The sequence below is a fragment of the Sorex fumeus genome, unplaced genomic scaffold (assembly GCF_029834395.1).
Source record: "Sorex fumeus unplaced genomic scaffold, SorFum_2.1 ptg000034l, whole genome shotgun sequence".
Lineage (NCBI taxonomy): Eukaryota > Metazoa > Chordata > Mammalia > Eulipotyphla > Soricidae > Sorex > Sorex fumeus.
In genome coordinates, this window is record NW_026606091.1 from 37,938,576 (window position 1) to 37,950,568 (window position 11,993).

General features: G+C 35.4%; 1 protein-coding gene across 1 annotated transcript; it reads left to right on the top strand.

Moving 5' to 3' along the window:
* Positions 1-259: 259 nt before the first annotated feature.
* Positions 260-11,620, top strand: CYLC2 (cylicin 2). Its single transcript, XM_056117474.1, has 4 exons — positions 260-276; positions 4,923-4,963; positions 7,382-7,507; positions 9,930-11,620. The coding sequence occupies exons 1-4, from the start codon at positions 260-262 to the stop codon at positions 11,618-11,620; spliced, it is 1,875 nt and encodes a 624-aa protein (XP_055973449.1).
* Positions 11,621-11,993: the final 373 nt, after the last annotated feature.

The following is an 11,993-nucleotide window of genomic DNA, read 5'->3' on the forward strand; positions in this document are numbered from 1 at the left end:
AAAACCAACGTGAAAATAAAACTTATTTCTACTACATAAATTGAAAAGCTATTTTCAAATCTCATCTATATTTAGTTAGTAATAATTTATACAAGTAAATAAGAATCGTAAACTGAATATTAGAGAACACCAAATAAAGTACCTCTTCTTATTTTTTCCTTGTACACCCAGTACTGTTAGGCTCTTTATGATGTCACCTGTCAACATCACTAATTTAAACTTACAGTGCTTAAGTCCTGGCAAATCATACGTGGGGGAAATGTCTGTACCAAGATTGTAAGTTGTCTTGTCAAATTTTATGTTTTAAAATAGCTGAAATGGTCTATTTAAGCGTATATTTATTTTCTTTACTGTAAAGAGATGTGTGCTATGTTATTTTTATGCCATTGGTAGGCAAGAGGTAGTATGTCTAACAGATACATCTCTCTTCAAGCAACATCATAGGTTGTTTTGATCAAGACTTAAGTAGCTCATTCACTTCAGTAAAATATATACATAACTTTATACATCACTTTATATATTCTGATGTGAATCTTCATTTTAAATTGTACTGTATTTTGGAACATATAAATAAAATAAAGTAATTCATAGCTCTTATTTAGGGAGCTACAACTTCCATTTGGGCCATTTGGAAGTTTAGGGGAACATTTGTAGGTATGCATGTGGGTGTATTTGTACGTAATATGAAGTATATTGCGTGACGAGTCGATAGTGAATTTAATTAAGTCTGGATCAAAAGTACTAAGCCTTTGGTAAAAACTGTGATAACTCAAATTCAATATTAGGACCTTAACTTTGCAGTTCTGTGCCATGACTACCAAGCTGCAACTGATAAAGAAAACTATCCTCTTTGGATTGTTTTCCCTGTCCTCACATCTCTTTAATAAGATGATTCATCTAAACTTCAGCCATTCCAGTCAAGAGTGTCTCTCATGTCTTGTTCCCTCCAATTCAGGTCACATCAGTCAACCAACTTGTTTAATCCAGAATTAAATAGATCTCAGACTTCTAAGAAAAGAAGAAAAGATTTTCACAAAGACTTCAAACTGAAAAGGGTGCCTAAAACTAAGAGTTAAAAAAAAAACCTTTAATTGCAAGTCTCTAAATCTCATATCTACTTATAACTCATCTTTCTTGAGTTCCATGTCTAATAATGACTCTTAATTATCTTAGGCTAAGGATTCACCTTGATGTACAACATTAATCATTTTGTCACATACCATTTTCATTTCCATAATTTTGTTTAGTTTGGAGCCACACCTGATGATGCTCAGGATTTACTCCTGGCTTTGTGCTCAGGGATAACTCTTTGCAGAGATTAGGGAACAATGTATAGTCCCAGGACTTGAACCTAGGTTGGCTGACAGAAAGGCAAGCATTCTACCTGCTGCCTCTCTCTCCAGTACCAAATGTTTTCTTAGAGTTGAAGAAAGGGAGTCCTACACACTGTAAGATGCTTAGCAGTTGAATTCTAAGTCCTAATGTCAACCCAAACTAGATGCTATATACAAGACCAAAACAATTGTTGGTCAAAAATATTCAAGAATTGCAAAATGTTCCTTTGGAGAAATTATGCCAAATAAATCAATATCATGACACAAAATGTTAGAAAAGGTGAGGATAAAAAGACTAGGGGGAAAAATGTTATGAAAAAAATTTAGGGAAAAAAAGACTAGGAAAAAGAAATCTCACCACAATTCAGAGAACAATCCCTCAACAGGACAAAACCCACAACAAACGTTAAGCAGTTAAAGATTATCTTTACATGAACAACCACCTAGTAAATACCAAAATAACTCAGGCATCAGTCACTAGAAAAGTTTCTGCTGGGGCCTGGGTAGTACAGAGGGTAGCGGGTTTGCCTTGCACGTGGCCAACCTGGGTTTGATTCCCAGAATCCCATATGGTCCCCCAAGCACTGCCAAGAGTAAATCCTAAAGGCAGGGCCAGGAGTAACTCTTAAGCGTTGCTGGATGTGATTCCTACCCCTGCTAACCAAACAAGAAGCAAAAAATAAAACTTTCTGCCAAGTTCCATGTCACTTTTTGCCAAATATCTGATATGGAATCCAAACATCCAAACCCTGCTGGCAGAATATCTGAAGATACTCACACATACCTATCATCTGTGAGCATTTCTCCTTAAACTTGAGGATACAGCACATTATTATATAGATTTTGTCTTTTAAATTTATTGTACATTTTATAAGACATATAAACAGAAATATTTTCAAACTAAAGGCAATTATTTTATATTTAGTATGAAATCTGTCAAACTTAAAAAACATTGATAAGTATTTGCTTGTCATTTATTTATTTTTAGTGTTTGTTTCCTAAAAAAAATCCCATTGGAAATACAAAAATAATTTTATTTTAAAAATAATTATTTTTACTTAAAAATAAAGTCCCTCATTATTCTACTCTGGAATCTCATTATTTTTTTATTTAGGAAAATTTTAAATTACCTTACCCTTTCAGTCATGAACATATTATATATCAGCACTACCAATGGGAATCTCCCTTCCTCAAATCTCTCATTCTGAGAATGGTTTTGAAATGAATAAATTGTGTATATAAAGCAAAGTCAGACTTGTGAATTCTGTATTACATTTGATGTCTATTAAGATAAAGTTATTGGGTTTCCTTATTTTTAATTCAATAACAAAGAAATTTTGTGTCTTATATGTTTATAGTATGCAGTTGAACTAGACTATCATCAAAGTCTTGAGAAACTTATATTACAAGAATGAGAATAAATTTTTATTCATATATAGTAATTTAGAAATAAAAAGTAAAGTTATAGTAATAGTCTTTTTTTAAGTTACTTCAAAGATTGAATCTAAATGCATTCTGGTCTAGGAAATATATTAACTGTGCCAGAGAGAGAAGTGGGGAGAAGCTTTAACCAAAAAAATTATATTTAAAGAAACTTAACTTCTAATACACATTGTGTGTAACTACAAATATCTAGGTTGCTACTCAGGCTTGTTATTGCCCTAGTTTTAAAGTAGATATTTAAATACTGATTTAAAATTTTTTTCTAATAAAAGCCAAAATGTTATAAATTCTCCTTTAGAAGTTTTTACAATATGGGCTGGAACGATAGCACAGCAGTAGGGCTTTTGCTTTGCAACATGGCCAACCTGGGTTCGATTCCTATACCCCTCTCAGAGAGCCTGGCAAAGTACTGAGAGTATCTCGCCTGCACAGTCTGGCAAGCTACCCATGACGTACTGGATATGCCAAACACAGTAACAAGTCTCATGGAGACATTACTGGGCCTGCTCGAGCAAATCAATGAACAAGGGGAGGACAGTGCTACAGTGCTACAGTTGCATATATGTGTATATTATATATATAACATATATATGTTTGTTATTTATTATTTAGATTAAAAAACCTTATACTTCAATATTTGTGACTGTCCTATCATTTTGTTATTGATTTAGTTGCTCAGGAAACAGTGAATCTATCTGGTAATTATACAGGAAATAGATAGACAATGCCTATGTAAAATATTTTAATCTCAAATTTAGTAATAGTCCATCATGAACCTAAAAGAGTTATTCTTTCAGATCAGTCAGAGAAGTTTATAATTATTACTGGGAATTAAAATCTTTTCAGTATTATACTAAGGTATACTAAGAAAATAATCTTTATGCATGCCCCTATTCAAAACAGCAGTAGGTCAGATAAATATTAATCAACACATCTTTTTTTATATTCACTGGATTAACTCAATTTTTTTTTTGCTTTTTTTTTGAGGTCACACCCAGTGATGTACAGGGGTTACACCTGGCTCATGCTCTCAGTAATTACTCCTGGCGGTGCTCGGGAGACCACATGTGATGCTGGGAATCGAACCTGAGTCAGCTGAGTGCAAGGCAAATGCCCTACCCACTGTGCTATCATTCCAGCCCTGAAATGTTTATATAATGTCAAGATTGTAAGGTTTTGTGCTGGAAACTAGTGTTTTTATGAAATTTTCAAGGTACTTTTTAAAGGCACTTTATAAGTGAAACACAAAGTACGTGTTTTCATGAATGTGTATATGTATATAAATCTCTATGACTAGCAATGGCTCTACTCTGTAATGTAATGGAAATAGTTAATAATATTTCTCAAATAGATCGTAGCATTCACATCCATTACAATAGTCAAATGTGAGGCCAGAGCAATAGTACAGTGGGTAGGGCAATTGTTTTGCATGTGGTCAACCTGAGTTCAATCCCTGGCATCCCATATGGTTCCCCAAGCACCACTAGGTGTGATTCCTGATTGCAGAGACAGGACTAACCCCTGAGCATTGCCAGGTATGATGCCAAAAGCCAATTTCTTTTTTAAAGTCAAATGTTAGGATATAAAAATTCTTTGGGGAAACAAATTTTTCCATATATTACTAAAATGTGAAAAGTTACATATATGATATACTTTATAACAGTTTTATTTATGTTATTTCTGTATAGGACTAAACAACAAAATCTGTATCAATACTGATGTGCACCTATAGACACCCATATAAGTTATTGAAAACGTTTCATTTGATTAGGTGAGAATTTTATACAGCATAAAATATTTCAATTGACAATAGTTAATTACAAAAATTTGGAGAATAAGACATGGAAAAAGACTTCAACATGGTTTCACCAAAAATACATATGCAAGATTGCAAGTTGATAAAGTTTGATAAATATTTTAAATATTTCAACGATTTTTCTTCATTCCATTAAAGTTTGTTCCAAATATATACATTTGCTTATCTCCATGTTTCAAAAATGAATATACAATCTTATATAACAATAGAGATTTGAGTCTTCCGGATATGTCTCTAATTCATGGTATCATGTGCTTAAGCATAATAAAGCATGACAATATAGTGATTTCTTGTATCTTAATTAAAACTTTACCTTTCCTTTTTAATAGCCAAAAATCAAACTTTGGGACATACGATAATTACATTCCAGGTAAGAATCAAATTTAAGATTTATTTTTTTAATATGTATGATTAATTTTAATATAAAATATTATCTTCCATTAAAAGTTATAAAACATTAGCTGTCGTAAAATATCATTAAGCGCCAACTATTTTTTTGTTTGTGTTTGGGCTTCACTCAGCTGTGGTCTGGGCTGTCTCCTGGCTCTCTGACTGAAGGACTACAAGTGATGCCCAGTTGACCTAGCACGAGACTTACCCTGTACACTGTGCCTCTGACCCCAAAAGTCAACTTTATGTTTGATTTTTCCAGTTCGACTTTCTTATTGGCTCAGCAAATGTTTAAGATATTTTGTTTCTAAATTCAACAAAAACTGAGCAAATTTGTTTAGCAGTAACATTAGGTAGACATACTGCATGCTAGAAATATTAAATAAAATAATCTTAGAATAGAAAATCAATTTAGAAACTGTTAAGGATATCTTTTACTGCATACTTGATAGATTTCTTCAAGTAGATTAAGCATAAATCTGACAATGTTATATATTTTAATAAATGCAATGTAATACATAATTTAATTTGTCTATTTAATATATTTTTTCTCACTGATCCTGACTCTGTAGTTATAAAACTGACAAAAAAAAGTCTATTGTCTTTCCCACATACTATTATCACACAAATTTAGCAATGCTATGACTAGCTTCATAATTATCCTAAATGTCTTAAATCTTTTCTACTATAGTTTCTGACTAACTTTACCTTCCCAGTCATTATTGCATTGTTAAAATTTGTCAATATTTTTTGCAATATGCTATCTGTAGCAATGTACTTCTTATATACATAACATTCATTTGCGGTGGGAAGGGTTAGGCCATACTCAGGAATTTGAAAGCTTAGTCTTGGCTCTGGCTCAGAGGTCAATCCTGGCAGGACATTAGGTATATGTGTGGTGCCTGGGATGGAATTTGCAAAGCAAGTTCCTTTGGTGCTTTTCTATCTCTCTGAACTCAGCATCTATCTTCTAGTTTGAAATTACTACAAACTAAAAGAATCTTAAGCATCAGCACTTGGATTCAAATACATTAGATTCAACATACATTAGATTCAATCATACATCTCATATATATTTTATATCCTGGAGCGATAGCACAGCGGGTAGGGCGTTCGCCTTACAAGCGGCCAACATGGCCGACCCGAGTTCGATTCCTCCGCCCCTCTCGGAGAGCCCGGCAAGCTACCGAGAGTATTCGATATGCCAAACACAGTAACAACAAAGTCTCCAATGGAGACGTTACTGGGCCCGCTCGAGCAAATCGACGATCAACGGGAGGGCCTTTACCTTTATATTTTATATCAGAGCTCATTAAGTACTTTGGAGACTACCAAAGTAATATTTTCTAGATAGCACAGCAGGTAGGGCATTTGCCTTACACGCGGCCAACATGGCCGACCCGAGTTCGATTCCTCCGCCCCTCTTGGAGAGCCCAGCAAGCTACCAAGAGTATTCGATATGCCAGACACAGTAACAACAAAGTCTCCAATGGAGACGTTACTGGGCCCGCTCGAGCAAATCGACGATCAACGGGAGGGCCTTTACCTTTACCTTTATCAGTTAATTATATTTATGCCAAACATGTCTAAAACAAAAATTTAAACTGGGTGGACTACAAAGAGCAAAAGGAAACAGTAAATATTTTTCTTCCACTTATGTTGCAGACTGTAATTTCACATAACTATCTACCTATAAACTGGTTAAAGTAGAAAAATTAAATTTTATTTTCTCATATTATTAGAAAATAATTTCAAATATTTTAAATTTCAAATATTTAAATATAAAATATTTTAGTTATGAAAAATTTTATGTGATGTAGCACTGTAGCACTGTCCTTCCATTGTTCATTGATTTGCTCGAACAGGCACCAGTAACATCTCACAACAAATTGTGAGACTTGTTGTTACTGTTTTTGGCATATTGAGTACATCATGGGTAGCTTGCCAGGCTTTGCCATGTGGGCGAGATACTCTCGGTAGCTTCCAGGGCTCTCTGAGAGGAGTGGAGGAATTGAAGGCGGAAGAATCAAACTCAGGTTGGCAAGGTTGGCACTGTGCAAGGCAAATGCCCTGCCTGCTGTGCTGCAATGTATTTAATTTTATAATATAATGTATTTTATTTAATGTAATGTAATGTAACGTAATGCAGAGCCTGTCAAGCTACCCGTAGAGTATTCAACATGCCAAAAATAGTAACAATAACGGGTCTCATTCCCCTGACCCTGAAAGAGCCTCTAATACAACAGCGTTGGGAAGGATGAGTAAGGAGAGGCTACTAAAATCTCAGGGCTGGGATGAATGGAGACATTACTGGCACCTGCTCGAGCAAATTGATGAACAACGGGACTACAGTGATACAATGAATATATTTTGATGTTGTTGTGATTTTTTTTTTTAGTCAGTGAAGTAAGCAAAAAATCATGGAATCAGCAGCACTTTGCCCTACGATTTCCCAAACCCCCACGACCAGGACGAAAAAGGAGATCAAAACCTTCCCAACTAAGAGATCAATCAGTTATTGTGAGTTTTGAAAAGATTATACATTTTTTACTCAACCTTATTAAATTATATATATATAGTTAGTTAGTTAGTTAGCTTGTTACAGACCAGTTCTGGATGATGAAAAAATCTGTATTTTTTTTGCATTACAATGTTGCTATTGCACATTTTATTTTATTTATTTATTTTTAAATTTTTTATTAATGAAACACCATGAGATACAGCTGTAGATTTACAAATTTTTGTGCTTGGGTTTCAGTTATACAATGATCAAGTACCCATCCCTCCACCAGTGCCCATTCTCCACCACCAATGATCCCAGTATCCCTCCCACCCACCCCCAACCCCGCATCTGTGGCAGGGCATTCCCTGTTCTCTCTCTCCTTTTGCACATTTTAAATGAAGCTAATGTAACAGGAATGAATTTTGCATGTCAATTAAGTTTAATGCAACTCACTTAAGGTTTTCACTTTGGAGAGGTTGGAGAGTGGGCCACACTCAGTGCTGCTCTTGACTCTTATCAGTCATAGCAGTGTTTGTGACTCAAGGAATCAAACCTTGATTGACCATGCTTGGTTGGCCATGATCTTATATGTGATGTACTGAACAGCTTAACGGAGTCAAAGTTCAACTCCTTGGATAAAGGAGATTATTGGGAGAAGCGCATAGAACAAGGGCAGTCACAAGGTTGCTTGGCAGGAACACATAGTGCTCTCAAAGGAAAGGAAGCCAGGTTCAAGTGCCTGGTTTCTTCTATGACTTCTAGTAGATGAGTAGACCCTGAAGTTCTACCCAAAATCTACATTTCTCAATCTAACCCTTCTCCTTGAAACTAATTTTAAACAAGTCACCAGGAATATGTCTTCTCACACATATATTGTCCACTTGGCACTTTCTCGCTCTTTGTTCTTTCTCAATTAAAGTTAACTGGATTATTGAGACAGTGATACTCCCCCAGTCACCCAATTTGCAAAAGAGGAATCAGTGTGTATTTTGCCTGATTGATCAACAGCAGGAGATATATTTTACTAGTATTTTGTTTTATCAAAATTTTTCCTTAACTCTTGGTTCAGCAAAATTATGTTATAAAAATTATGTACACAGAAATTATAGAAACATGGAGATCCTCATTTTAGTTGATTAGTCAAGAAATAGTCCCTAATAGTAATATCACTAATAATAATAATATAAATGATTAGTTAAATCTTTCTTTAAAATGATTTCCTATCTGATGATATTCAGTTTAGATTTCAACAAGCAGAAAGACTTTAGCCTTTTACTTTTAACAAGAAATAGAATTTTTAAGTTCAAACATCTTAAATGTGACTGTAGCACTGTAGTACTGTCATCCCTTGTTCATTGATTCTCTCAAGCAGACACTAGTAACATCTCCATTCATCCCTGTCTGTCTTCTCCAGGAACACAAAGTAAGATTTGTTGCTAGTTACTGTTTTTGACGTATTGAATACTCCACGAGTAGCTTGCCAGGCTCTGCTATGCAGGCAGGATACTCTCAGTAGTTTGCAGGACTCTCTGAGAGGGATGGAGGAATTGAACCTGGATCAGTCGCCTGCGATGCAAATGCCCTACACAGACAGTACAGTGGCTCTGGCCTTTGCCTTGCATGTGGTTATCCTGGGTTTGATACCTTTCAACATATATCATGCCATGAGCACTGACAGTAGGGATCCTGGAGCATAAAGATAGGTGTAAGCTCTGATCACAGGCAAGTAAGACCCAAAATACAAAACTGGAAGATAAAACATAAAAGAATAATGGAGAGTGTTCTTGATACTTCAAAATCTTAATTTTCAAGACTTTAAAGTGACTTCTAATAAACTATTACTCAGTGGAGATCTAATGCTGCTTAAACAAAAACTTGAAGGCATTATAAAGATCTTCAAAACTGAATGTTTTCCCATAAGGATGGATTTGATTAAGGAAATTTAATTTGGTGGTCTAGGGAAATAGTTCAGCGGGTAGAAATACATGCCTAGCATGTGCCTCATCCTGGTTTGATAAACAGTAAAATAGGGCCTCTTGAGTGTTGCTGAGAGTGGTCTTGGAAGGCTCCCCGCAGCAAGAAACTCCAGGGTGACCCTAGCTGTCCCATTACTTCAGAGAGAGGTGGCATTGCATTCTTGGTTTCTAGCATTGAACTGCTAGCTAAGTTGGATAAATATCACCAGGAGCAGCCTCTAGGACCTCTAAATACTGCTTGGAAACACACATTACCCTCTTCCCCACCCACGCGCATGCACACACACACACACACACACACACAGAAATTTGAAAGGTAGAATGCATTATTAAATTATGAATTCTTCACCATCAGAGTTTAAAAATCTTTTCAGTATTGACATTAAAATTTATTTGCAATTAGGAGAAATAAATAGCAGTGACTCACAAATTTTCATCTTTATTCTCAATTATATTTCAGAAACAAGATGAAGACAAAAGAAAGGAGGAAGGCCGTAGACGACCACTATGGATGCACCGTTCTTTAATGACAATTTCTGAGAGGCCATCTGAATATTTAGCAGCCAGGAGGAAACCTCCAACTAAAGTCAGTTTACAAATGGAGGAGGTTAAAAAAGAACCTACACCCCCAGTTCCTAAGGAAGAGGGCATCAAGAAAGAAATAACAGAAGCAGAACCCAAAACAAAGCCAAAAAAAGATAAGGATGTTCCAGCAAAAGCAGAACCCCCGAAAGATACTGCAGTTAAAAGTCCCAAGAAAGAGAAGGGCAAGGATTCAGGTACAGAATCAGAATCCGAGAAAGGTTTAAAGAAAGATGCAAAATTGGAAAAGAAAGCTTCAAAAAAAAAGGCAGTAGTTAAAGATTCAGGTACAGAATCAGAATCCGAGAAAGGTTTAAAGAAAGATGCAAAATTGGAAAAGAAAGCTTCAAAAAAAAAGGCAGTAGGTAAAGATTCAGGTACTGAATCAGAATCCGAGAAAGGTTTAAAAAAAGATGCAAAATTGGAAAAGAAAGCTTCAAAAAAAAAGGCAGTAGTTAAAGATTCAGGTACAGAATCAGAATCCGAGAAAGGTTTAAAGAAAGATGCAAAATTGGAAAAGAAAGCTTCAAAAAAAAAGGCAGTAGTTAAAGATTCAGGTACAGAATCAGAATCCGAGAAAGGTTTAAAGAAAGATGCACAATTGGAAAAGAAAGCTTCAAAAAAAAAGGCAGTAGGTAAAGATTCAGGTACTGAATCAGAATCCGAGAAAGGTTTAAAAAAAGATGCAAAATTGGAAAAAAAAGCTTCAAAGAAACCGACAGGTTTCAAGGACTCAGGCACAGAATCAGAATCTGAGAAAGGAGGTGCAAAGAAAGAAAAGAAAGGGTCAAAGAAAGGCAAGGGTTCAGGTGGAGAATCAGAATCTGAGAAAGAAGGTGCAAAGAAAGAAAAGAAAGGGTCAAAGAAAGGCAAGGGTTCAGGTGGAGAATCAGAATCTGAGAAAGAAGGTGCAAAGAAAGATAAGCAACCATCAAAGAAAGGCAAGGGTTCAGGTACAGAATCAGAATCTGAGAAAGGAGGTGCAAAGAAAGAAAAGAAAGGGTCAAAGAAAGGCAAGGGTTCAGGTGGAGAGTCAGAATCTGAGAAAGAAGGTGCAAAGAAAGAAAAGAAAGGGTCAAAGAAAGGCAAGGGTTCAGGTGGAGAGTCAGAATCTGAGAAAGAAGGTGCAAAGAAAGAAAAGAAAGGGTCAAAGAAAGGCAAGGGTTCAGGTGGAGAGTCAGAATCTGAGAAAGAAGGTGCAAAGAAAGAAAAGAAAGGGTCAAAGAAAGGCAAGGGTTCAGGTACAGAATCAGAAAGTGAGAAGAAAGCAGAAAAGAAAGAACCAACAAAAGATGATAAAGGTTTTGAGAAGGACAAGAAAAAGTCAAAGAAGGACAAGAAAAGGGAAGAGAGCAAAAAAGAAAAGTCTATTGCAGATAGTCCATCCAAGGAAAGTACAAAGAAAGATGCCAAGAAAGATGCCAAGAAAGATGACAAGAAAGATGACAAGAAAGATGACAAGAAAGATGACAAGAAAGATGCCAAGAAAGATGCCAAGAAAGATGACAAGAAAGATGACAAGAAAGTTGTAAGTCCAGATGCAACTTCAAAGAAGGCTTCAAAGAAGAAAAAGTAGGCAGTGGATAGTAATCCAATAAACACATGGTGAAATAATTTTAGAACGATGACACTGGAACTACAAGTGAAGAGGGGCATTTAAAGAATTAATCAAATAACTTGAATGGGAAAAATACAAAAATCAAATATCTCAGTAAAGTTTCATAAAATATAAGAAATATATTAAGAAAAGTTGAGATAGTAACTGAAGACCTGGAGGAAATGATAAATTGGGGGCTATGAAGGAAGCAATTTAAAATCACTAGGAAGATCAAAAGATAGTCAAATAAGCCTATAGGCAGATTGACAGTGAATCTGGGAATTAAACATATGGCAACTAAGTCATCAGAAAATCGAGAACAAGGATATTAAATCCATAAGCAATCTGAAGA

Coding starts and splice junctions, on each gene's coding strand:
- CYLC2 (XM_056117474.1), top strand. Junction 4,964..7,381: donor ATACGATAATTACATTCCAG/GTAAGAATCAAA, acceptor TTTTTTTTTTAG/TCAGTGAAGTAAGCAAAAAA. Junction 7,508..9,929: donor AGATCAATCAGTTATTGTGA/GTTTTGAAAAGA, acceptor TTCAGAAACAAG/ATGAAGACAAAAGAAAGGAG.